The sequence below is a fragment of the Mycena indigotica genome (genome assembly GCF_014461135.1).
Source record: "Mycena indigotica strain 171206Taipei chromosome Unknown Mind.scaff0004, whole genome shotgun sequence".
NCBI classification, from domain to species: Eukaryota; Fungi; Basidiomycota; class Agaricomycetes; order Agaricales; family Mycenaceae; genus Mycena; species Mycena indigotica.
The window spans coordinates 2,037,961-2,062,582 of record NW_023503003.1 but is presented as its reverse complement, the minus strand read 5'-3'; the positions used below and the strand labels follow the sequence as shown (position 1 = coordinate 2,062,582).

Here is a 24,622-nt window from a genome sequence, read left to right as displayed (position 1 = left end):
CCAAGTAGCAGGGTAGCTGAGAGGAAGCCCCGTTGTTGGGCACATAGCTTCCAGCAGAGGCGGGGATACAGGAAGTTTGGCCAGCAGCGGGCTGGAATGTCCCACTGTTGCACTGGCTTTTACCATTTCCGTTGCAGAAATTGCCTGGCTCGCAAGAAGTGCACGATCCCCCAGCAGTGATGGTAGAGTTGAAGTAACTGCCAGCTGGGCAGTTTTGACGCGAAAAGAGGTCTCTAGCCCTGAAACTGGAAGAAATGTTGAGACACCTATTCAAGGAGAAACAAAGGCAGCAACGCACTTCGGGACAGCAGCTACCGATTGGAAACTCGTCGATGCAAGGAATACCGCTAGTCCAGCGGTTTTCAGATTAATCGCATACATTTCGTTGGTCGTGATTCGTCAAGGGTCGTAAAAGAGCTGCTGAGTCTCCGGAAAGTGGAATCGGAGTGGTTGGTCGATGGGTAAGGCACGAGGTTATATACCCCCAACACTGCATATCTCCGCGAAACAGCGGGTCGGGTAGAGTCTAAGACTATGCGCAGAGTATCTCCGTTGTATTGTCCAGGACTTGTCCTCTGATCTCTAAGTTGCGTCATTGCGGAAGAGATCGAGGCTCAGCGGCGAGCGCTCAGGGCTAAGCTTCGGTTCAAGTGGGTCACGCCTGATTAGTTTCATCATTACTATTAGTCAGCAAAAAATCAGAGGAATGCATTGTAGTGAGAGTGTTACAGACAATTAATGAACGATAAGTATATGTGCTCGGGCAATTCATCAAGCATCCAATTCCGACCAATCACTCCCCACTTCCTCGTCATTTCTTCGCTGTGGTTTCTGCTCCTCAGATTGAGCTGGGAGTAAGAATGTGTCGATTGCAGGTGAAGGGGACTCGACTCCGTAGGGGCGAATAGTCTCAGTTGACTCGTCGGGATGCGATGAAGGTGAAGGAGCGCTTTGGGCGGGAGTGGATGGGGTATCGAGAGAAACTGAAGCAGGTTGGAAGGGAGATGTAGTAGTTGTCTCGCTCGCAACGTCTTCCGTAACAGGAGCGGGTGAAGTTCGTGGCGCGCGACCAACAGACTTGCGCCAGCGAGATTCAACAATGCTCTCCACCTCGTCCAAGGCTCCCTCGACCTTCCCGACCACCTCCTTGCGAGCGTGCCGAACCTCTTCGTCACCAAAGCTGTCCACTGCATCGAGACGCGCAAGAAGCTTGCTCAACGCCTGATGGTAGTACCGCACCGGTTGATTGTGCGCACTATATGTCAGCTTCGAGAGGACTGATTCCGACTCAGCGCCGCCACGGACAGGCGAGCTAGTGCGAGAGGTCGAAAAATCGAGTTGGTCGGGGAAAACCCATTCGTTGGAAAGAGCCGTAAAAGAGCCCTCTATCGCTTTGATTTCGGCGGCAGAGCTAGAAGCGTCGTTGACGGGGGCGGGAGCGGGTGATTTGCCCTTGGAATCGGTGGTAGTTGAGTTGGCAGCGTCAAGATCGGCGAGCGACATCCGAATCGCTTCAGCGAGATCTTGGTCCTCTTTCGATTGTTCACTAGACAGGCGTGCTTCCAAGTCAGCCTTCAACTGGCTTTCAGCAGATTTCGAGGACTGGGTCCACATTAGATGGACGAATGTAGAAAAAGGAAGATGACGCACCTCAGCCTGAGGCTGTTGGGGCTGCTGACCACCCATAAACATATTCAAGAGTTGGGAGAGGTCGACCTGGCCATGATTCGGTGCACAATGACCACCAGCAAACTGGTTGAAAAGCTGCTCAAGTCCGCCATGGGCTGGGGTGGGCGCCGGAGCAGGGCAAGGGGCTGCCTCTTTCTTCTTCGGTTCAACCGTGGGGACTTGCGGTTGTTGCTGAGAAGACTTGATATCGATAAGTTTGGCTGGATATTTTCAGGGGGAACAGAACTCACCTCAGCCTGTTGTTGGGGTTGCTGACCACCAATGAATTGTTGGAATAGCTGCGAGACATCGACTTGAGCAGCGTTCCCAGCGCCTTGAGTGTTAACAAGGTGGTGCAAAAGCTGTTCAAGGCCAACTGCGGCCTCTTTCTTTGGCGGGGCTGGCTGTTTCTTGACACCGAATATGGTGGCCAGAACGTCCTCCAAGCCGATGGGAGTCGACTCTGATTCGACTTCAGGAGCGAAGAGGGCGACCCTGGGTTTGGATGCTCTGGGTCTGGCGGACGGCGGAGTAGACAACCCATGAATCAGATCGTTTAAGTCAACATACTATGGATGAGAAGGTCAGAAATGAAAGCTGGAGAGGTAAAATAACGCACAGTCGGTCTCGATGATCGTTGGACGACTGCTGCCAGTTTCGCTTCCTCTAAAGCAAGAGCACGCTGACGCTCGACCGCCAAAGCACGCGCTTTGCGGACCTTGGCCTCCTCCTCTTGTTCACGAAGAATTCGTTGACGCTCTTCTGCAGCGATTTGTTGACGGAGAGCTTCGATATCGAAAGCGGGCTGTTGGTTGTAGCGAGGATAGAGAGGAGCACGAGCAAAGTCGTCATAGCGAGGTTGTTTCATCGACTGAATCTGCTCAAGTCGGTGGCGAAGCATGTCTTCCTCTTGTTGAAGACGCTCGGCTGCAAGATATTCAGCTTCAGCAGCCTGCGCCTGGGCAATGGCGGCAAGGTATTTGTCGCGGGGAGTGGAGCGGTAAGAGTAAGACGGGGAGAACATTGTTGTTTGTAAAGTGTGAGTGGGTGTAATGGAGTTCCTTTCGTTCCAGCCTTTATAAGGCGCATACGCGCGTCCAGCACAGGCCGCGCGTACATTGTAGAAAGTGCTAGACGCAACACGCGTTCAGGTCACAGCGTTACCGTGACTAAGCCCGACGCTGACTCACCCCGGCTAACAAAGCCGTTCTCCCTTCTTTATGTAGAACCGTTAAGTGACCATGATTAAAGATACAGCAATAGCAAATCCAGCGAATACAACTATTAATCCCGATTTCGTCTATATATTACCCTGTTCAACCAACACACTAGAGCGGGGCAGTTGTGTTGTAAAACTTGACGCTCTTAATCTCCCAATCTAGCGAGAGTCAGCGAGGCACACAAACCAAGTGCAATCAACTCACAAGCTTGCGCAAAGGAGCCTCCATTTTTCTGAACAAATTCAGAGCACGTGGAGAAGCCCGTTCGTTGCGCGCAGCTTTGTTCTTGACCGGGAATACCACTGCTGGTCCATGCACTGCCAGCCCAATCGCCACACAAACTGACGAATGTGAATGACACGACAGTTAATTTGACTGCCTCCTACCTGGTGTTGATGATGGCAACATGCTTGTAGAAGTACTTCCATGGGTCACAAACTGCTGCAGGCCAATGAGCCATAGGAAGGCCCCACTTATCAGGTTGGGGAGCTCCTGCGTCGATATGGTCGGGAATATCCCCCCTCTCGAAAAAGAAAACCGAGATTCCGCTAGATTGCCACAGCACTAAATCTAGTCAGCCTCATCCTTCTTGCAATGTGTTCAACTCACTAGCATAAACACCACCGCCATTGCTGTTGAAACCTGGTCCAAAGGACTTGTTATCCGCCGAACGCATCCCACATCCAGCGTTTCCAGACGTGGCTGCCGCGCAATCAGTTCCCCCAGTGACCGCTGATGCGCTTGCGTTCAATTTAGCAGGATTGTCGGTCGTTAAAGCACAACCAGGCGCTGTATGAATCGTAGCCTGGTTATTTGTGTAATCCGAAACTCCTTCCACTATGTCGATCTCCCCTGACGAGCGAGGTAAGCGTCATTACTTTGTTGGACACTGAGCTCTACCTCCAACTGGCCAATTTGGGCCATTCGACCAAAATGCTCTGTCGGAAATTGAGTTGATGCTCACGTGGAGAATCGACGGACTTACGGCCAAGTACCGCAACCAGTTGGCGCATGGAACGCGTCGAGAATAATAAGCCCACCGGTGAACTCTTTTTGTGTTGTTATCCGGATGCTCTTTCGGTTTCCCGAAATAGAAGGAGTTGTGTCAACACGCATAACAGCGTTCCCCGCCGAGTTTATCTCTATCAGCCCAGCACTTTGCTATGAAAACTCTTAGCCAAGGAAGGAGACACAAGAGTAACACGCACCCCATCTGCCCGACTAACGTATTGCACCGTGCCATGCGTTGGGTCGTCTGTGTCCCAAAAGTCCCATCCGTCGAAGAAGTTGGAGCCGGCCTGAACAAATTTAGCGACTATCGCGAGAGAAATAAGAATAGAACACACGTAGGACTGGGTCAATTGCCACGGTGAGGTAGCACTCGGACCTTTCGCGGAGCCAGTTGGTGTGCTTCCCTTCTTTGTGGTGCTGGCTGGTCCGGATCGAACACCGGACGACAAGCTAGAGCCAGACCCAACACCTGAGTCTGAATTCGAGCCAGAGCCCAACACGCCCGATGGCGGCGAATTCTTGCAGTAGATAACATGTTGAGCGTTTGACGCTGAATCCCGCGGAAGTATTCCGCCAAAAGCCACTCGGAGGTCTCGGGCGAGGGACTTGGTGTGTCGAGCAGCAAACGTCGATGCCCGCTTGAAGACAGTGGCCGAAGTTCCTTGTGTAGCAAGCGCAAGAAAGAGAATGGAAGTGGGTCGCATCGGTCGTCAGGTCGTCAATCAAATCGTGAAGGGGTCTTGCCCTCGTCTAGAGGTATATAGGAGCGCGTGCGTCTATAGCTGGTAGCGTGTCGTGGTGGGAGAAGGAAAGAGCAGAAGGAATGCCGAGTGGCATCTTTACGCCTCGCATTGTTTGCGTGCCGAGATTATTTTGGCAACCAACCCGTGACCACGAGCAAGTGATTGGGTGAAAATCATGTTTACAGTCTAGCTCACAATAATCAAAAGTGATAAATAAACGAGCGGGGAATGCAAGCAGGTATGGTACGGTATGATACAGGAAGACAAAAAGGGTTGATTAGATAGATCGTTCGGTACACCAAGAGGAGAAGAAACTGATCCCGAACACGTGACCGGCTTACCGGTGAGAGTCTGTGGAGAACGCCTCCCTCACGCTACGGCGCAACTCCTCATGATCACTGTCCACCGACGACCTAGGCATATGTGACCCTGCCTGCAGGCTCCCGGAAACTACATCATCACCCTCCAAAATCTCGAGAATACGACGACCGAGTTGCTGGATTTCACCCTGACCCTCACCAGTTTCCGTATCTTGATAGGACTGGCTTTGTGAACGATGAGAAGTGGGTGTTCCAACGGACGAATTGTGCGAAGAGGTCCGGGAGCTAGCGAGAGTTCGGATGTTGGGCATCAGCAGCTGTGAAGACCGAATATTGTTGACCAGAACGGAGTCTGCATCGAGTTAGCAACAACACGGGCAACTAAAACAGAGTTGACGAACCTCCAGACTCCAAGAGTTGCACGATGGTCCAGACAGCGATGTGTTGGAAGGTTGCGTCAGTACTCGTCAAGAAGCGGTACAAGTATCGGTGCATTCCTCCTTCCGGTTTGTCCCACACATCGTTGAAGGCAGAGTAGTCGTCGGCCGAGTTGCGACCATCTGCAGAGCCATTAGATTTTTGCCAGCGCAGTCTGCCCTGTGCTTGGCTCACCTTTCGATGACAGATTGCCTAGCGCCGCAGCGCTGTTGCCTTGAACTTCCGAGCTGGGAGAGCTCGTTAACGGAATAAGGACCTCACAAACACCCATTTCCAGCAACTGGCCTTTAAGGTCATCTGTATAGGAATTTATCAGCATCAGAAATGTAAACTGGAGAAGAAAATACCGCTGAGGGCAAGAACCGCAACACATGCTGTCATCTCACTCTGAACATTCATAGGTACATCCAACACCAAATCCTTGATCGATTGCACGGCTCCAGCCTTGACAATGGCAGTCTTGTTCTTCTCAGAACTTGCTGCCAGGTTTCTAAGGGTGGAGATAGCGTGGCATTGAACCTCTTCGTTCTCCTTGAACGAAAGAAGGTTGATGAGTGGTTGCAAAAAGCCTGATTCGATGATCGGTGACTCGTTCTGAGGATGAATCGAGACATTGCGGACGCAGGCCGCAGAAGAGAGGATGAGAGGAAGGTAGTTGGATTGCAAAAGTCGCAGCAAGGCCATGAGCCCATCAGCTTTAACGATCTCCAATTGGTATTTCTCTGGAATTTAGATGAGAACAAATAGTAGAGAGAGGAATGGAGAGTATGTACCGTCGCTTGCCAAATTACGCAGTGCCAAGGCAGCCTGGCATTGAACTTTCAGGCTCGAGCTATCCATTAAAGCGACTAAGCTGGTGACAAGTCTTGGTTCGCTCTGCGCAAGTTTCTTGCGGTTCGTCCCGTCGACGGCAATGTTACTCAACGCCGTTGTGCAGTAGTATTGAACATCAGTATCGGGCGAGTTGAGCAAACCGACGAGGACGGGGATTGCTCCAGCATTCACCAGCTGCTGGCGGTTCTCATCTAGCGCCTCTTTCAGGAAACGTGGTTGAGTGCGAAGTTGTGGTTACGTACCGGAATGCGTCATGTTAAGAAGAGCCCCAGTTGCGTTTCGCTGAACCCGCATATCTTTAGACCTTGCCAGGCGTGTCAGAGGAACGAGAGCGCCCGACTTCGCAATCTTGGTCTTGTTGTCATCTATAACCAGAAACGTGTGAATTTAGGGCATTTGGACATAACTGCTTTGCTCACCATGCGTGGCAAGGTTGGTAACACATCCAACAGCGTTGCATTGCACCTCGACATTGGGACTGAGCATTTGGCGAATCAAAGGTTCAAGACCGCCCAGTTTGACGATGAGAAGCTTGTTGTCGGCTGCAGTAATTAGTTAGCTGAGGAAGTAGGGCAAAATATACAACGCACTATTCACAGCTAAATTTCCCAATGCCGCACTGGCTGCTCGCTGGACCTCCGTATCATGACTGCTCAGAAGGAAGAGGATAGGGTCGAGGGTGTCTCGACCAACGGGGCGGACTTCCTTTTCCGTGATTTCGGCGAAGGCGAGGGCAGCACTACGCTGGAGGTCAACGTTGTCGGAGAAGGAGAGGGTGGTGAGTGCAGTGAGTGGGGAACCAGTGAAAAAGTTGGTCGTTGTCCTATCTGTGGTGGAGAGTCAGCTAAGCATGAGAGATGATGGTGACGCACTCTCGAGATACTGAAGAAGATCCGCGACGGCTTCCCGCTCATTCTCAAGCAGTAATGGCTCGTATGTTTGCGACCGGCGCGAACCGACTGAGCGTCAATTAGCTTAAGGGAAAGAAAGAAGACATAGACAGACAGCAAGGATCACAGCAGCTGGTAACGTTGCCCATGTTGGGAGATGCGGTTTCCAAGCAAGAGAGAGAAGGCAGCCGACGCTGGCGAGGAGGTGGTCGTCGAACAAAATCCCAGCAAGCCTGAGAAAATGCACGTGCTCAACAGTGCACCTCCTTGATGGCAGTTGATGGCGGCGTCAAGCACACGACTCAAAAACGTTCTCCATGTATCCTGCTAACCAAGCAATAACCCATGGCTTCATCTCAAGATTTGCTACTGCCGACATCTTTCTTTTCGGTGATGATTTACCTTGGCCACAGCCCCTTCCGCAGTTTTCGACTCTCTTGACGGTGCTGCGCAGTATCGCGTCGAGCGTCAACTCTGGCGTGTTTAAAAACATTGTCTGTCTGCATTAGATCTTTTCAGCATGGACAAGACTCCAGAGCTAACTCTCATTGCTCCGACTGAACCTCATACGGCCACTGTCATTTTCGTACATGTTTGAGTCCATCGCTTAACGTTGTACACAACTGACCTTCTTGTGGCAGGGGCTGGGTCAGAACACGTATACTTGGCGCGCAATGATCCTTGAAGGACTCGTTCCCAGTCTCCCTCAAATCCGCTGGGTCATGCCCCAAGCGTCGAAAAAAGCAGTGACCTATAAAAAAGCTTTCGAACCAAGTTGGTTCAACATCAAGACTCTTCCTCCTGGAACAGACGAGTTCGATGAGACCACGATCGCTGAAAGTATTGGTATTATCGAGAATCTCATTCTAACAGAGATCTATGGCGGTATCAACCCCCGCAGGATTTTCTTAGTTGGCTTTTCTCAAGGCGCTGCACTGAGCCTTATGGTCGCACTTTCCACGCTCCATGATCTTGGCGGTGTTGCCAGTTTATCGGGGTGGATTCCACCCAAAGCTAGAGAGGTGAGTAGCCGATTCAGAATTGCGTCACATCTAATGAGCTCTGTTCAGCAAACCATTGCGTCGCCGAATCTTCCAATATTGTGGTGTCATGGTCTTGCAGATACTTTGATTCCCATTGAGCTTGCGGAAGACGCAATCAAATACCTCGAACAGAATACGAAGGGAAAGGTCGAGTTGAAGAAATATGCAGGACTGGAGCACACAATAAACGATAGTGTAGTTGAAGACTTGTTAGCCTGGTTGAAGCTGCTTGTCTAGACAGTCCCGGATCAATTCTTGTGCTCTACCAGTTTATGCTTCTGACTCGAGGACCCGTCAAAAGGGTTTTGCTTCGCGCCATGTCGCGCCAACTATCTGTCCAGTCCGAAATCAAGCTCACTGAAGTTGAGAACAAGCTTTGCACGCTACTCGATGAATGCTGCACCCACCTCCGCGAATCGCACGGGGTCACGACATCGTGTCGGATTGCAGGTGGATGGGTTCGCGACAAGGTCAAACCGAAGCCTTTTCCTCTTCTCAACATGAACAGCCCTAACAGCTTCTGGGTATGGAGAGCGACGACATTGACATTGCGCTCTCCGATATGATGGGCGACGTATTTGCCAGCCACCTCAGAGAGTTTGCCCAGACCAAGAACGTGGAAGCTGGCGAAATCGCGGTCTTAAACCCCAACCCTGAACAATCCAAACATCTGCAGACTGCCCGGCTGCCTATTTTTGGCATCGTGGTCGACCTCGTCAACCTTCGAAGCGAAGAGTATGCCGCAGACAGCAGAATCCCAACATCTATCGTGCCATAATTTTCTTTCCTTTAAGCCGTTCTCATGGTAATCAGGCATTTGGCACCCCAGTACAAGATGCTTTGCGGAGAGACATAACAATAAACGCGTTATTCTACAACATCCACTCACGAGAAGTCGAGGACTGCACGGAAAAGGTGTGTCTCCCATCTATGCCGAACAATAGCTTATCCTTTAGGGTATTCCTGACCTCAAAAATGGCTTCATACGCACTCCCTTACCTCCAAGGCAAACATTTTTGGATGACCCATTGCGTATATTACGCAGTATCCGATTCGCAAGCCGATTTGGGTTTGAAATCGACCCGGAGTTGGCAAACTGTGTTCGTGAAGAAGAGATTCAGGTGCGTTTTCTTTCTCTGGTGGGGTTCAACCTTGAGGCAGTCGTAGGACGCCTTGAAAACTAAGATTACACGGGATCGAGTTGGGGTTGAGATTGAAAAAATGATGAAAGGTCTGTCTCGAATCGTAGATTCATGGAAAACTCACAGAGATTCAGGTCCTGACCCAGTCCGGGCTATTGAGCTGATTCATGACATGTCCCTCTATGATCCCATCTTCAACGTGCTTCCTGTAGAAGCTTTGAAAACACTATCTGCACCACTCGCACCCGCAAATTTCAGTGTAAAAGCGGCACGCATTATCCGCAAACTAATCACGCCGTCTTCTGAACTATCAGCCATTCACCCCAGCATCAGATCTTCAGTGGAGAACAACCCAAGCGCTCTGGCTCGTCTCTATCTTGCCGCCGCGCTCACTCCATTTGCTGGTATCACATATTTAGACCGCAAGAAAAAACCCCAATCGATTTTACCATGCTCTCTTGAACAATCGCTCCGACTAGGCGGTCAACATCACTTCCTCGATGGCATTCCGCTCCTCTTTGCCGCTGCTGAAAAATTGAAAAGCCCTGAACTGACTCGCTGGAAGGAACCTTCGGAGCGGGTTGCCCTTGGTCCGTCATCTCGACCTCCTTGTGGTGTTTGATGCTAACACAATGTTTTACCAAAGGTTTGTTTCTACGAGAAAAGATGATTCACCACTCACCAGCTGACGAACGATGGCAACTCGCGACCCTCTTCTCACTTGCGCAAGAGCTTGTACCCCATTACAACTTGGACGACGACAAATTCGACAGTGAGATTGTCACTTTTACAGCTCTGAAATCACTCTCAAGTGTATGGCAGCTGAGCAAGTAGCAGCACTAATTGAGCTGTACAACACGTTCGCTTCGCGCATCGAAGAGCTCAAGTTGGAAGACGTTGGAGAGCTGAAGCATATTATCACGGTATTCCGCGCCGAATCGATTGCTTTCGATGTTTGACTTGGACATTAGGGAAACGATGTTTTCAAAGCTCTCGGCGCGACAAAACAGGGCCCTTGGACGGGTAAAGCGCTGGCAAAGGTGCTCGAATGGCAGTTGGACCACCCTAACGGGACGCCGGATGATTGCGTTGTTTGGTTGCAACAAGAACAAGCAGCAGGGCGAATATCAGTTACCAGTAGCGGTAGCGATGAACGGGCTCCAAAACGCCTCAAGACAACGCAATGATGCTCAAGCTTGCTTTCCATGGACCATCTAGGCATAGATATATGTACAAAGCAAATGTAACAATTCGTAATTTTTTCATAGTCCAATCATGGGTGCATCCAGCTGGTCAAACTCTGAAGTGAACGACATTGCGAATGGGTTCGTAAACAGTATCTCCGAGTTGACGTCTGGCACAAAGTATGGGTCATCCACGAAATCCGGTTCGTCGACGAATTGGACTTGGTTGCACCACAAGAACATGTCCCGGGCCTCGGTGGAGACTTCCGGCTTGAAAAACTGCGAATCGACGTTGTGCTGGAGCGCCGGAGGCACGTGAGACGCGTCGCAGGCAAAAATGGTCGAATTTTTCTACCAGGAATCTTGATAAGCAACCCACCACAGTAGGATTGAGGGTGAACTTACGTTTACAGAAGTTGTCGCGTAAAGATCGAGGGGGGGAATATCCGCGGTGAGGACAAAGTCGTCGCTGGCATCTTCATGGACTGATTCGGTGTCGTGTGCGGAGATGACGGATTGGGGTTCGGATGACTCAGACGAAGTATCGGCGGCCAGCTCGGGGGTCGATGGCTCTTCGACCGTTGAAGGTAAAGGCGAGGCGAAAACCGCAGAGGCTTCGAATGGCGGAGAGGTAGCTTGTTGAAATTTGCGACGTTTGACCGAAGAGGGAACCCACTCATCAGCATCGTCGTCACTCTCCACTTTCCGTTTCTTGCCCTTGCTCGAAGTCGAGGAGCGCCCACCTGGCTTGTAATGGTACTGAGGAAACATTTTTGCATGTCGTTGTTTCGCGATCTCCGCCTTGACTGCGTATTTTGCCCGCTCAGCATCTGGTAAAGCCCTCCACTCTATTCCAGCTAGCCTACTGATCTGCCTGTGGTCGCGAGTAATGTCTGGACGATGTTTGTTTTTCGCCCACCAGTCGGAACGAAAACAGATGAATTGGTTGGGGGGGCGAGGAATGTGGGTCGAGGAGTGGTTTGGTTTACGGGCAGACGGCGAAGGTCCAACGTCGAGATCGGAGTCGTAGGAAGGTGGCGATGGAAGTTCCCAAGTGTACTCCTCTGGCTCTAACGAGTAATCATTAGAAAGAAAACGAAGTTGGGTAAGGTAGACGAACCCGCTTTACTGATCGACTGACGGGTAGAAAGCCTTCGGGATTGGCGCGGAGCCATAATTCTCAGCGATGCAAGCAGCGATAGAGAGAGAGGGCTTAAGGCAGGGTGTCTGACTTTGACACTCGCATTGCCCTTTTCAACATGAGAAAGTCGAAGCAGATAGCATAAACGCTCGTCGACTTCCCTTCGATAATAGCACGGCACGATAGCCTCAAGGCGGACCCTTGCAGGTGATCACAGACGAATGGTGCGCGGAGATCCAATAGCCATTCATGATGGGACACGATTGCGCCTCATGTTGATAGAAAAGGTCTAGCTTGACTGCTTCGACATCGGTCCGAGGCGTACTGCTCTTTGTTGCAGCTGTTGTCAAAGGGAACAGAAGCTGCCAAAGCGAGAGGCATCAACACATCACGGATGCATTTAATTTCGAGGGGTCCCTCTGGATTCTAGCGTGGCTGAGGACAGCGGAAACAAATTTGGAGGGACCCATGAAAGACGATTTGTAGTTTCAACTGGCTGGAAATGTTCTCTTGAGATTTGAGCCTGTTGTCAAGGGAGAATTAAAGATATCTGCATATGTAGATGAGCTTCATACTCGTTGAGAAAGAGGTCGCACATCCTCTCCAACAGTCAGTCTATGTAAGACAAGCAGAAGCCGGGCGAATTGTGGTCAGTCGGGGTGAGTCAGCGTCGGGCTTAGTCACGGTAACGCTGTGACCTGAACGCGTGTTGCGTCTAGCACTTTCTACAATGTACGCGCGGCCTGTGCTGGACGCGCGTATGCGCCTTATAAAGGCTGGAACGAAAGGAACTCCATCACACTTTACAAACAACAATGTTCTCCCCGTCTTACTCTTACCGCTCCACTCCCCGCGACAAATACCTTGCCGCCATTGCCCAGGCGCAGGCTGCTGAAGCTGAATATCTTGCAGCCGAGCGTCTTCAACAAGAGGAAGACATGCTTCGCCACCGACTTGAGCAGATTCAGTCGATGAAACAACCTCGCTATGACGACTTTGCTCGTGCTCCTCTCTATCCTCGCTACAACCAACAGCCCGCTTTCGATATCGAAGCTCTCCGTCAACAAATCGCTGCAGAAGAGCGTCAACGAATTCTTCGGGAACAAGAGGAGGAGGCCAAGGTCCGCAAAGCGCGTGCTTTGGCGGTCGAGCGTCAGCGTGCTCTTGCTTCAGAGGAAGCGAAACTAGCAGCACTTGTCAAGCGATCATCGAGACCGACTGTGCGTTCTTTTACCTCTCCAGCTTTCATTTCTGACCTTCTCATCCGTAGTATGTTGACTTGAACGATCTGATTCATGGGTTGTCTGCTCCGCCGTTCGCCAGACCCAGAGCATCCAAACCCAGGGTCGCCCTCCGCGCTCCTGAAGTCGAATCAGAGTCGACTCCCATCGGCTTGGAGGACGTTCTGGCCACCATATTCGGTGTCAAGAAACAGCCAGCCCCGCCAAAGAAAGAGGCCGCAGTTGGCCTTGAACAGCTTTTGCACCACCTTGTTAACACTCAAGGCGCTGGGAACGCTGCTCAAGTCGATGTCTCGCAGCTATTCCAACAATTCATTGGTGGTCAGCAACCCCAACAACAGGCTGAGGTGAGTTCTGTTCCCCCTGAAAATATCCAGCCAAACTTATCGATATCAAGTCTTCTCAGCAACAACCGCAAGTCCCCACGGTTGAACCGAAGAAGAAAGAGGCAGCCCCTTGCCCTGCTCCGGCGCCCACCCCAGCCCATGGCGGACTTGAGCAGCTTTTCAACCAGTTTGCTGGTGGTCATTGTGCACCGAATCATGGCCAGGTCGACCTCTCCCAACTCTTGAATATGTTTATGGGTGGTCAGCAGCCCCAACAGCCTCAGGCTGAGGTGCGTCATCTTCCTTTTTCTACATTCGTCCATCTAATGTGGACCCAGTCCTCGAAATCTGCTGAAAGCCAGTTGAAGGCTGACTTGGAAGCACGCCTGTCTAGTGAACAATCGAAAGAGGACCAAGATCTCGCTGAAGCGATTCGGATGTCGCTCGCCGATCTTGACGCTGCCAACTCAACTACCACCGATTCCAAGGGCAAATCACCCGCTCCCGCCCCCGTCAACGACGCTTCTACCTCTGCCTCCGAAATCAAAGCGATAGAGGGCTCTTTTACGGCTCTTTCCAACGAATGGGTTTTCCCCGACCAACTCGATTTTTCGACCTCTCGCACTAGTTCACCTGTCCGTGGCGGCGCTGAGTCGGAATCAGTCCTCTCGAAGCTGACATATAGTGCGCACAATCAACCGGTGCGGTACTACCATCAGGCGTTGAGCAAGCTTCTTGCACGTCTCGATGCAGTGGACAGCTTTGGTGACGAAGAAGTTCGTCACGCTCGCAAGGAGGTGGTCGGGAAGGTCGAGGGAGCCTTGGATGAGGTGGAGAGCATTGTTGAATCTCGCTGGCGCAAGTCTGTTGGCCGCGCGCAACGCCAGTCAGTTGTCGAGGCGCAACCCAAGACCCCATCTCCGGAACCAACTGAAACTATCCAGCCTTATAACGTTGCTGCTGCCGTGGATGAAACAGTAGTCGGGACTGAACATACCAAACCCAACGAGGAGGCGGGTAGCGACTGGTCTGAACTGGAGGCTTGATAGTGAAGAAGTGGGAAAGAATGAATGTACTTGCAGCCAATACTTATCGCTCATTATATCTGTCTCTCCTCGCTAGAACAAAACGGAAATAATATTCCTCTGGCATCCATTCTAAAGCCTTTTCACTCAGAGTCACTGTGTCCGTCGCCACTCTTCCCCTCAGCCTTTGCCACCCTTCTCTTGGAGCCCGCGATCATGTCCCTTTTCTTCAACGCGTCTTTTCGTCCGATTTTCCGCGCGGGATTGACCCCTTCATCACGCTTCACCTTGCCCATTTGTTTGCGCTTCATTTTTGACGGCTTCGGGAGCTTGATGATCCAGTCAGGCACTTTCGACCCTGATTGCAGCAGGACATTCGCGATCGCTTTGAGATACGGTGCGTCCTGGTCTGTGAAGTATGTGACCGCTTTGCCTTCACGTCCAGCACGGCCAGTCCGTCCGATACGGTGGACATAGCTCTGGACGCTGGTCGGAAAGTCGTAATTAATGACCTCACGAATGCCTGCATATTTATGAAAAAAAGAAAAGAGGGATAAGATGACGACTTGCCCTTGAAGTCCATGCCACGCGCCATAACCTCTGTGCTAACCATAACCCAGCTCTCGCCTGCTCGCATCCGCGCAACCGTGTCTTCGCGCTCCTTCTTGGTCATTCCTGCATGTAAGCAGTCGACATTGGGTATGCCGTTGAGAATAAGCTCTTGGGCCAGGGATGTCGCGCGCGGTTGGGAAGAGGTGAATATTAGTACTGGTGGATCGTATGGTTGGGCAAGGTAGGCGAGAAGACTGGGTAGTTTGGAGGGATCGTCGGCGACGTAGGTGAGTGACTGGGCAATCAGCGGAAGCGGGGTATCCCTAATAGGCGCGTTTAATGATTTGCGTTGTCCTAAATAGGTTTTGCTCACTTCAAACCAACGACGACTCGGATTGGGTCGTTTAACATTTCCATGGCAATTTTCTCTGCATTTGCTGGAAGCGTCGCACTAAAGACGGCTTTCTGGAGCTTTGAGTGGGTGCAAGCAGCAACAACTTCCTCAATCTGGTTTAGGAATTCGGGGTCCAGCATCCGGTCGGCTTCGTCCAGTATTAAATGTTGGACACTGAAGGATGATCAGCCCCTCAGTAGTCTAAAACTCATCGAACTCACTTGGATAAGTCCAGATTACCGGCCTTCAACGAGGCGACAAGTCGAAGAGGAGTGCTGATGATAATATCTAGACCAGTCAGTTGTGGACCGTGTCATGTTTCGACAGAACTTACCAACTTTATCCCGCGCGGACTTATCTGAAAGCGTATTGGAAGTAGCTTTGCTGAATAATATTATTCGCCATTTGCGGCCTTGGGCAAGCTTCAGACACTCGTTGTGGATTTGGTGCGCCAATTCTCTGGTCGGCGCGAGGACAACAGCACGGGCACCTGCTCCTGCGTTCGTATTTGAGCTCGATGCAGGCGCGCCCAACGAAGCCATGATGGGAAGTAGGTAAGAAAGAGTTTTCCCTGTGCCGGTAGGGGAGATGGCAGCTAAATCGCGCGACTGGAGCGGTTAATGGATTGTTTGAACTCTAAAGCAAAAAGTGAGCGCACCTCTAATAGTATTGGTATTCCATGAGACTGTATACCCGTGGGGTGATGATACCCGTAGGTATTCAAGTTGGACAATATCAATGAAGACACTTGATACCGTTCAGCCAGAGCCGCAAACGTTTCGACTGGCTCCGGCACATTTGAACCCTTGGCGACGATTCTTTGTCGGGGTCTTGCAGGTGCGCCAGTTTCTTCTTCTGTCCCCTCTGCCTCCTCGTCTAGGCTCTCCTCATCGGACTCCGATTCATGGGTCGTTTTCCGCTTCTTTACGACAGCATTCCCATCTGTTTCTGATTTCCTCTTGCCCGGTGCATATTTGAAGTAATCAAGCTCAGCGGGAAGCGCCCCCGTCGCTACTGCCTGAGTAGCTGGAGAAATCTTGGTTTTTGTCGGTGCTTTCTATATAATTCGTTCGGAATGCGATAGTCGAAGGATAATCAGATACAAACTGTGAAGAGTTGTGCATCCTTCTGAAAGCGTTTCTTGTCGAAATTGAGTCCCCGCGAGAGTAGTTGGAAGGCTTCCATCCGGAGGCCGAAGAAATTTCAGGGAAGAGGTTGTCCGAGTCACGCCTCGTGATGGCCGCGTGATCCTCGTCACACGACGCGCTATGTTGCTTCCATCTCCCTCCAACGGACCGTTGTCTGTCCGATTTTGAGCCGTTGGCCATGTTACCCCGAAGCCTCATGACGCAAATGCATTATGAGAGGCATAAATACCGACCATTCCCGTGAACTGCGCGAGATCGCGCTCCGACTTGCCTCAACGATGAGGTCAATCGCAGCCCTCAGCTCCTTTGGCACCGTCTTCCTTGGGAGAGCTTTTGCTGCTGTCATTGTTCCTGGTGCACCATGGGTTGACACGTCAGGGAACTCCATCCAGGCGCATGGTGGCGGACTGCTCAAGGTGGATAGCACCTACTATTGGTTTGGAGAAGGTGTGAGTTTAGAAACAATGCAAAAGACCAGCCCTGAAGTGCGCAACAGACAAGGCGTCGAATAGTGCGCTCTTCCAAGCAGTATGCTTCTGCTCTGGGCTTGAATGTGTGCAGCTAACGTCCTAATTCTAGGTAAGCTGCTACACGTCCACGGATTTGACGACATGGACTCGGCAAAACAACGCCCTCACACCGATTTCTGGGACAATGATATCGAACTCCAATATAGTGGAGCGGCCTAAAGTCATCTTCAATAAAAAGGTTGGAGACACGCGCCTCCAATTGAACCTCTCATTCCGTCGTAGAACCAGGAATATGTGATGTGGTTTCACAGCGACAGCTCTAAGTGAATCAAATGGACTCTTAACATGTGGGGTACTGAGTCGACTTATAGCTATGGGGCTGCTATGGTTGGTGTCGCGTCTGCCAAGTCGCCGTGTGGTCCGTACACTTACAAGAGTATGTCGATCTCTCTGAATTCTTCGCAATCTGACCTTATTCAAGGCAGCTTTGCTCCCCCTTGGTGCTCAATCACGCGATGAGAGCATTTTCCAGGATGGTCAGTTGGTAATCGTGCCTTGATGTGTACTTGGCTCACTTTCCATCTAGACGATGGTAAATGATCATTGCCAATTAAACCCATATACTTACTACATAGCGGCATAGCTGCCCAAACGTCATATCTACTGTACGCTTCAGACAACAACCAGAACTTCAAGATTTCGAGGATGGACGCAAATTATTATAACGTGACAACACAAGTGAACGTTCTTAGTGGTGCGTTTGATTCACTGCTCGGTTACGAATAAAATGGATTTAAATCGACTTATAGGCTCAACGCTTGAGGCTCCGGGAATTATCAAGCGCAATGGGGTAACGCTGTCCACATTTAGAATGCATTTGGTCGTCTAATCGTTGTCCACAGCAATACTATCTGTTCGCCTCTCACACGAGGTCCGGAGTTGGAAGGCTTTCTTTGTCTTGGTGACTAATCCTTAATGCAGTGGATGGGATCCTAATCCCAACAAGTGGTTTGTCGCATCGGTACATCATCAATCGTCCCCTTCATGCGTTTGCTTATGCGGTTCTCCAGAGTATATCCTCAACTTTTTCCGCACAATCCGACCTCGCGCCGCAATCGACACGGACCTATTATTCACAGAACGCCTTCGACCTGCCGCTTGTCTCGGGCAACGCCATCTACATGGGTGATCGCTGGCGCTCCGACATTCTCAGCACCTCGTCCTATATCTGGCTGCCTCTCACATGGGCTTCTGGCTCGCCTCAGCTCGTTTGGGCCGATGTTTGGAGTCTTAATCTGGCCGCGGGGACATGGAGCATCGCAAGCGGTACCACCTACGAGGCCGAAAATGGCGCATTGAGCGGCAGCGCCGTCATTCTACCGACAGACTCTTCCTTCAGCGGCAGCAAGGCTGTTGGGTATCTGGGTACTTGTATTTGGCGATCCAAAAAATACACAGCCACTGACATCTTGGGCAGGCAACGGTGGTAGTTTGACCATCACCGTGCAGGGTATCGGGGCGGCACAATGGGTTAGCTTCTACATTGGTTCGTCCACCTCCAAACCCAAAACAACCTCTTTCTCATTTGACTTCATAGCCAACGGCGACTCTTCTTGGCGAAGCACAACTGTTAGGTGAGCTTGTCACTCAGCCATGAAACATGATTGACTGCGAATAGTGTGAACGGCGGATCGGCTGTCACCCTCCAACAGCCAACTACGGGAGGCGGGCATGTGGTTCTGTCCATCCCAATGAAACTCACACTGAGATCGGGCTCCAATACCATTACCATTGGGGCCAACCAGAGCAACTATGCGGCCGATCTCGACAAGGTCATCGTGTACACTGCTACTTAGTCTGTTCATATGCAGACAGTCCACAATACAGGCTATCGGAGCCTTGTCAATGATTATAACAAGAAAAGGTAGTGTCGGTTATGAATGAGATTGCAAAAAGTTTTATTTCACCGATTTTGAATTACAGAGTATCATCTACGCAGAACTAACCAATCCTTCTACCGCTGTTGAGAGTTTAAGCACAAATCCTCCGCCAATTCAAAAAACTGTCATCTATTGGTTAGAAACTAAGCGAAGTGTCGAGCACTCAAGTCAAAAGAAAGAATGGACAAACCTGAGCATGTTTTTTCCCAAACGCGCGCTTAGTCACCCACAAGTGGGCTACAAGCCTGGGGCCCACGTCAAGGGAGCGCGAGGGTTGCAAGCCCTTCCCCAGGACAAGCACCAGAACAGCAAACGGCCTGCACCCGCTGTGTTCCGCCTCGCCTCTAACTGCCCAATTTCCTACGACCGGCTCCGGAGGAATCCTAGGACCTATCCCGCCCCCAGTCAGCCCCGGGACATCTCCTGTTGCTGCCCTGAGTGAGTCTGTGGATAACCCCCCGAGCATGACCGCTGCGCCAGCAGGGAGGGCCACAACTGAGAGCGTGACTGAGCCAGCGCTGGAACGTCTCCCGTTGCTACCCCCCCACAGATCCAGCTGTGACCCTCACCGCGAGCGTGGCGGTCATAACGGCCGCAGTTGTGCGCCAAATAGCCGCGCAACGGAGTAACAGGATTACTGCAGCCCCGGTCGCGGCATTCAGCGGAAAAGTTGCGGCCTAGGCAAGCCATATCAGTAGGGCGAAATCAGATAGTCAAACAGAGAGCGCACCATCGTAAACAACGGCTGCGTTATGGTCGGATCTCTGCACCTCCCCACCACTTCCAATGTCGTCATGGCGGATCATCGGCGCACGCCGTTGATTGAAGCTGATGAGTGGCAAACCGGCTATCAATTGGCGGAGGTCGCAAAAAGCTGAGGAGTCAAGGGACAGGCGAAGATGGCGCTGGAAATAAGATGAAATCAAGAATCAGAAAGAAAAATATTTGGGCGCACCATCTCGCTTGCCAAGATCCAAAACAAGTGCATTTTTAACGCGCGCTTAGTCGTCCACGTGGCAGATGGACTACAAGCCTGGGGCCCACGGCAAGGGAGCGCGAGGGTTGCTGACCCTTCCCCAGGACGGGCACCAGAACACAGCAGCGAGTCTTGAGCTTGCCGTGTCCCGCCCCGCTTGAACTGGCTACTGCTGCGACGATTGATGCTTTGGCCGCTCCCCGGTCCGGCCCGGTCCAGCCGTGGGATGTCTCCCATTGCTTTCCCGGACTGGTCCTTCCACGACGTGAAGAGCAAAAACCGTCCCAACAGCGCCGAGTTCGCCCGCAAGGCCGCACCCTAACTTGCTCGAGTCGGCGGCAAGACATCTCCCATCGCTGACCCGAAGAAGTGCGGCTGCGACCCCGTGAGCATAGGTCCCTGAATACTCGTCGGATTTTGAAGCGGGATTTTGCATTCTTCTCGACCGTTGAGTGTGCGGCGACGATCAGCCCTAGCCACTCCCCGGACCGGCCCGAGTCATCGCTGGACGTCTCGCATTGGTGCCTCAGGCAGATCCTTCCATGACGTGTGAAGCATGAAAGCCGCGGCGGCACTCAACGTGACTTGAAGCGAAATCTTGCGTGGAAGAGTAGAGCTTGACGCGAACCAAAACAACTCTTGCGTGCCTTGACAGTGTCGAAAGAGCCCATGAAATTTGAAGCAAATCTTGCGTTACATGAGCCTGCGGTCTTCAGCTTTTAGCCACTCCCCGGACAGGCCCGAAGTCAGCGCTGGGACGTCTCCGATGGTTGACCCCGAGCGAGTCCTTCCGTGACGCATCAAGCGAGAGAACCCCAGTCTCGAAAAACGCGATTTGAAGGGAATCTTGCCCAGTGGCGGCTCTTGCAACGATCAGCATTGGCCACTCCCCGGAGCGATCCGAGTGGTGGCCCAGACCGTCCTTCCGTGACGCTGCGAGCAAGGAGGCCCGCCACTCGACGCGATTCAAGCTCTGGCGTCACTTGACAGCGCTTGAAGTTGTTTGGAACGCTTGAAGGCAGGTTACAAGAGGTTATGAGGGAGCCAGGTTGCCAGAGGTTGCCAGACAAACGAGACCTGTTAGAAAATGCCCAAGTTCTGAGTGATCAAGTCAGAACCTGGGCCACACGCGTCAGTCTGGGAGGACCGAATCGCGCGCCGCTGCCATCGAAGATAGACAACGTAGAAAAAGGATGTATACACAGTTAGTTTGCGTCCAGCGTAAAGACGTAAAGAAACCCGACGATAGCTACAGTCTAAGCAAGTCGTGTTAGTGTCGCAAGGACGGTTGAACAAGGCCTCTTACCAACGCTCAACCAAGGCCCCGATACTTGTCCGCCGCTAGGAACCGTGTCAGTTCGCGGTAATCTTGAATTGTGCAACACTCACCTGGAGCAAACAACCCGACCAATTTTTGCGGCCACTAAACTCGTTTAAAACGACTTAAGACATCAATTAAGCCCATAGCCGGCCCGGCACGAATGCTTAGGACCAGCCGAATGCCCTGCGATCGAAGGTGGACAACGTTGACGAACAAGACATCCTACAAAAGTTGGGTGAGTGACTAGCGGATGGTGAGCGACGAAGCTTACAACAGTGCTCTCCGATCCTGATTATTTAACTGTCGGTACAAGCCAGCCTGGAGCCCGCATCACTATGTGTGCGAGTTGCCTTCCCAGGTTGCGAGACAACACATTAATCTTCGCATGTTGCCTTGCGGTTGGCTGTTGTCGATTTTACTGGACAGCGGCGACGAGATGTGAAGCGGAGAAGAGAAACTGGACAACGGTGATGAGCAGCAAAGAAATGAACGGAACAGCGACATACCGTCCGAGGTGAAACGTTGTGTGGGTGCCAGTGTTGAGTTCGTCGTGCCGTGGTCCTCATACGGCACGAGCAGAAGGCATCTGCGTAGAACGACACTGCTGAACGGAGAAGAGAGGGAGGAGTGGAGGACCAGTGTTATTCCTCAGAGCTTGCTGCAGGGTATTTAAACCAAAAACTGAGGTCGGATGTAAACCGATCCGCAAATGTAACCACGCGGGTCTTAGGCTCCCGCTCCACCGGCGTGTCTGTGGTGTTGAAGCGCTCAAGTCTTAGACAATGTCTTTGGAGGGAAAAAGTGTGGATAGCTGTGTTATCCTGTTTTCAAGTACGCAATGAGTCGTTGTCCATGGAACCATATGGCTGCGACGTACTATATATATACTTAGCACATCCTTCACCCCCAGACTCATTGCGATGGAGTCGGATGGTGGTAAGAAGAAGAAGAAAGCAATGACTTACGTAAGCCATGACGCGATGGTCAGAACTGATTCTCTATGTCGACCGCGCCGTTATCGTCCTGAACAAGCCTCCAGGGCTCGTTACGCAGCATTCCGAGATTCCTAGCGTCATTCAAGACCTACAGCGCCGCCTGCAGCTGCCACAACCCCCTCTTGGGGTCCACCGTCTCGACAAGGCGCGTTTTTTCCCTTCTTTCATTCTACTTTTCACCATGTGGGTAGGCCACCACTGGCGCCCTCGTTCTCGCACGCTCCAAACGCTTCGCCAGTGACTTCCACACGCAATTCAAGCAACGAGATGTCCACAAGACTTATCTCGCGCTCGTCCGAGCAGGGAGACAGTCATTCGAACAGACTTCTGGCACAATACGCGTGCCAATAGTCTACAAGGACGGACACGCCACAGCGACGCAAAAGCTGCTTCCTGGCGCCGACAACGAAGCACGTGAGGCGCTAACAGGTTGGGAGCTGGTCGCGTCGTCGGTGAGTAGTGAATGTTATTTCACAAGACAGGAAACTGAATTTATGCAGCCTCACCTGCCGCTTTCTCTACTGCGACTGAAACTGATAACTGGTAACAAGCACCAACTGCGTGTCCATCTCGCACACGTTCTCAAAAGTACGAATTGTGTTTTTCCGTCCTAGTTCTTAAGTTTTATGTAGCGCCAATCTTGGGCGACACGGTCCACTCACTGAAGCCCCCGATGGACAGTATCCAAAGGGCGCTTCTGCGCCTCCGCCCGCCGCCAGAAAGCGACAGGATGTTCCTACACGCTGCCCAAGTGTCGTTTTTCGTAGGTTGCCTTGAATTCAAGGTGTCTTGACTAACATTGCACAGCGGTATAAACCTGCTGGGTCCCACAGACGGTTTCGCTTGAGGATCGGCGCACCGCTACCTGACGACTTCCACCAACTTTGCAAGGAGGCGCGGATTCCGCTGAGCGACGAGGATGTGAATGGCGGGCTTGCTGTCTTGACCGACGGCGAATATAAGCAGGTGCCAAATGGCCTGATTGGGAGCGTGGATGGGCAGTGGATGCCTGACGATTCGTGGATTCCAAAGACGGGTAGCCCATATGAGCCACGGGTAATCTAGTACAGAATAAACAATAATTATAGTGCCTGCTGCCTGCTTCAAAGTCCTCCGAATATGTCAGATAAGTTATGTGGTTTGTTTCCCCCCCTGCTTGGCGTCGTGGACTTCCTGTTGGGTCTTCATCCAGCTACCGATTCCGACTGCAATTGCCCCAACAGCATGGGCTGTTGACGATGCAAGAACGGCACCCCCAGCCCCTGCTGCTATTCCTGGCAGTGAAGGAATAGACCCAGCCACAATGAGGATTGCGCTGATAGTGGTCATGACCTTTGGATGCTCGTTTTGCAAGAAATCGAGAGCATGGGTGGCGTTGAGCAGCCAGGCAGGGGCACGAACAGTGTTGCCGTCTTTCGTGGCAACGGTGGTGGGAATTGGAGGGAGGTCTTTGGTTGAAGCGACTTGGAGGGTGCTTGCTTTCGCGACAATGGCGCCGTCAGACTTGGCTTGTCGTGGGGCAGGCCGCTGAGTAAGAGCTGACTGTTGTTCCCCCTCATCCACGTCTTTGGAGTCTCTGCGACGCGGCCAGAAGGCCGACATTGTTGATGAACGGGAGGGGCCTGGTCGTTCTGATTTGAGCGACATGAAAGTTCCACTGCGGCTCAGGCTGGGTAGCGCTTCTGGCTCTTCAACAAGCACCGCTTCCTCCGAGTCCAATATCATGGACTGTGAGGAGCCGCATTCTGACTCTGATTTCGTCTTGCTCCGGCCAGGCAGCCACCAGAATGGCCCGCTGGGGACTTTGACTGTCTCCGTTTCGCTGATGTCGATGTCCCCTGCGAAGAGAATTGAGTACTGGGAAGTGTAGGTGGCGAACAACTTACAGGACATGTTTCGCATTGCGACCTTGAACTTTTTCCAATTCCAGCGGTACTTGCCACCGTGCATTTGGGCCATGACTTTCTTCAGCTCACTGAATCTACGTTGTGTGAGCGAGAGGGAAACATATTAATGACCACCCACCTCGCGCGCGCCTGATCACCCATGAAATGTTGTGCGCATCTAGACGCCCGTCAGCTGCCGAGCCAAAAAAAGTGAGGATAACACACGTATGCCAATATTCGCGGGGGACATGATGTTGCAAGCATCCAGTCTTGATCGCCTTCAACCACTCGTCGACAGGCAGGTCCTTCTTGGGGCTGCCGAGGAAGCGTGGGCCAGTAGAGACTGGCCAAGCAGCGTAAACAGGCTCGAGGTCAAAAGGCTTGATCCTGAAAGCGTCGAGGACAGGCATCGTATGTGGGTAAGAGCTACCACTTGGCCGCAAGAGTGCGCTTTTATAGGCTGGCTAGAAGAGGGTCGCCTCGTGTGCTTAGTTGGATGTAGAGGATAATTCAGACGCATTGAGTTGATTCCGGCGCATTGTGTAGAACACGTTGTGGAGGCAGAGTAGGTGGCAAACACGGGTAAACGGCGCCGAAGAGAGAAGGGTAGATCCGTCAACACTGGCAAGGTATCGAGTCTGACCGGGGGGTGGAGGCAGCAGCATGGGTTGGAGCGATGAAGGCCCACTTGGACTTCAACATCGCAGTCCAAAC

General features: G+C 51.9%; 11 protein-coding genes across 11 annotated transcripts; 5 read left to right on the top strand and 6 right to left on the bottom strand.

Moving 5' to 3' along the window:
* Positions 1–771: 771 nt before the first annotated feature.
* On the bottom strand, positions 772–2,692 carry MIND_00442800 (BAG domain-containing protein; the record flags this gene model as incomplete). The annotated part of the gene is made up of 4 exons (XM_037361242.1): positions 772–1,602; positions 1,651–1,869; positions 1,920–2,237; positions 2,288–2,692. 4 exons carry the CDS (start codon positions 2,690–2,692, stop codon positions 772–774), a joined length of 1,773 nt encoding a protein of 590 aa, XP_037221534.1.
* A 304-nt stretch (positions 2,693–2,996) lies between these two features.
* MIND_00442700 (GH16 domain-containing protein) lies at positions 2,997–4,603 on the bottom strand (the record flags this gene model as incomplete). Its single annotated transcript, XM_037361241.1, has 8 exons — positions 2,997–3,046; positions 3,093–3,229; positions 3,275–3,452; positions 3,498–3,740; positions 3,789–3,826; positions 3,874–4,049; positions 4,097–4,186; positions 4,235–4,603. 8 exons carry the CDS (start codon positions 4,601–4,603, stop codon positions 2,997–2,999), a joined length of 1,281 nt encoding a protein of 426 aa, XP_037221533.1.
* A 376-nt stretch (positions 4,604–4,979) lies between these two features.
* Positions 4,980–7,273, bottom strand: MIND_00442600 (uncharacterized protein; the record flags this gene model as incomplete). Its single annotated transcript, XM_037361240.1, has 10 exons — positions 4,980–5,314; positions 5,364–5,522; positions 5,575–5,697; positions 5,748–6,122; positions 6,174–6,425; positions 6,477–6,599; positions 6,654–6,776; positions 6,825–7,061; positions 7,107–7,193; positions 7,240–7,273. The coding sequence occupies 10 exons, from the start codon at positions 7,271–7,273 to the stop codon at positions 4,980–4,982; spliced, it is 1,848 nt and encodes a 615-aa protein (XP_037221532.1).
* Positions 7,274–7,644: 371 nt separating this feature from the next.
* On the top strand, positions 7,645–8,404 carry MIND_00442500 (Lysophospholipase i; the record flags this gene model as incomplete). Its single annotated transcript, XM_037361239.1, has 3 exons — positions 7,645–7,716; positions 7,766–8,146; positions 8,195–8,404. The coding sequence occupies 3 exons, from the start codon at positions 7,645–7,647 to the stop codon at positions 8,402–8,404; spliced, it is 663 nt and encodes a 220-aa protein (XP_037221531.1).
* Positions 8,405–8,436: 32 nt separating this feature from the next.
* MIND_00442400 (tRNA nucleotidyltransferase) lies at positions 8,437–10,496 on the top strand (the record flags this gene model as incomplete). Its single annotated transcript, XM_037361238.1, has 9 exons — positions 8,437–8,637; positions 8,685–8,936; positions 8,981–9,082; positions 9,124–9,288; positions 9,335–9,398; positions 9,444–9,899; positions 9,956–10,081; positions 10,132–10,232; positions 10,281–10,496. Exons 1-9 carry the CDS (start codon positions 8,440–8,442, stop codon positions 10,494–10,496), a joined length of 1,680 nt encoding a protein of 559 aa, XP_037221530.1. The 5' UTR covers positions 8,437–8,439.
* Positions 10,497–10,571: 75 nt separating this feature from the next.
* Positions 10,572–11,668, bottom strand: MIND_00442300 (HMG box domain-containing protein; the record flags this gene model as incomplete). Its single annotated transcript, XM_037361237.1, has 3 exons — positions 10,572–10,844; positions 10,899–11,563; positions 11,614–11,668. 3 exons carry the CDS (start codon positions 11,666–11,668, stop codon positions 10,572–10,574), a joined length of 993 nt encoding a protein of 330 aa, XP_037221529.1.
* A 781-nt stretch (positions 11,669–12,449) lies between these two features.
* MIND_00442200 (BAG domain-containing protein) lies at positions 12,450–14,247 on the top strand (the record flags this gene model as incomplete). The annotated part of the gene is made up of 4 exons (XM_037361236.1): positions 12,450–12,854; positions 12,905–13,222; positions 13,273–13,491; positions 13,540–14,247. 4 exons carry the CDS (start codon positions 12,450–12,452, stop codon positions 14,245–14,247), a joined length of 1,650 nt encoding a protein of 549 aa, XP_037221528.1.
* A 122-nt stretch (positions 14,248–14,369) lies between these two features.
* Positions 14,370–16,357, bottom strand: MIND_00442100 (uncharacterized protein; the record flags this gene model as incomplete). Its single annotated transcript, XM_037361235.1, has 7 exons — positions 14,370–14,705; positions 14,744–15,101; positions 15,152–15,346; positions 15,394–15,460; positions 15,507–15,780; positions 15,831–16,229; positions 16,280–16,357. 7 exons carry the CDS (start codon positions 16,355–16,357, stop codon positions 14,370–14,372), a joined length of 1,707 nt encoding a protein of 568 aa, XP_037221527.1.
* A 175-nt stretch (positions 16,358–16,532) lies between these two features.
* On the top strand, positions 16,533–18,646 carry MIND_00442000 (Galactan 1,3-beta-galactosidase; the record flags this gene model as incomplete). Its single annotated transcript, XM_037361234.1, has 15 exons — positions 16,533–16,767; positions 16,817–16,848; positions 16,900–17,028; positions 17,073–17,113; positions 17,162–17,226; positions 17,276–17,330; positions 17,377–17,382; positions 17,426–17,544; positions 17,600–17,640; positions 17,693–17,721; positions 17,772–17,811; positions 17,861–18,215; positions 18,268–18,336; positions 18,388–18,424; positions 18,469–18,646. 15 exons carry the CDS (start codon positions 16,533–16,535, stop codon positions 18,644–18,646), a joined length of 1,431 nt encoding a protein of 476 aa, XP_037221526.1.
* A 3,353-nt stretch (positions 18,647–21,999) lies between these two features.
* MIND_00441900 (Pseudouridine synthase) lies at positions 22,000–23,087 on the top strand (the record flags this gene model as incomplete). The annotated part of the gene is made up of 5 exons (XM_037361233.1): positions 22,000–22,167; positions 22,214–22,474; positions 22,523–22,610; positions 22,655–22,785; positions 22,830–23,087. The coding sequence occupies 5 exons, from the start codon at positions 22,000–22,002 to the stop codon at positions 23,085–23,087; spliced, it is 906 nt and encodes a 301-aa protein (XP_037221525.1).
* A 66-nt stretch (positions 23,088–23,153) lies between these two features.
* MIND_00441800 (uncharacterized protein) lies at positions 23,154–24,318 on the bottom strand (the record flags this gene model as incomplete). The annotated part of the gene is made up of 4 exons (XM_037361232.1): positions 23,154–23,860; positions 23,909–24,003; positions 24,048–24,086; positions 24,134–24,318. 4 exons carry the CDS (start codon positions 24,316–24,318, stop codon positions 23,154–23,156), a joined length of 1,026 nt encoding a protein of 341 aa, XP_037221524.1.
* Between the last annotated feature and the right edge of the window lie 304 nt (positions 24,319–24,622).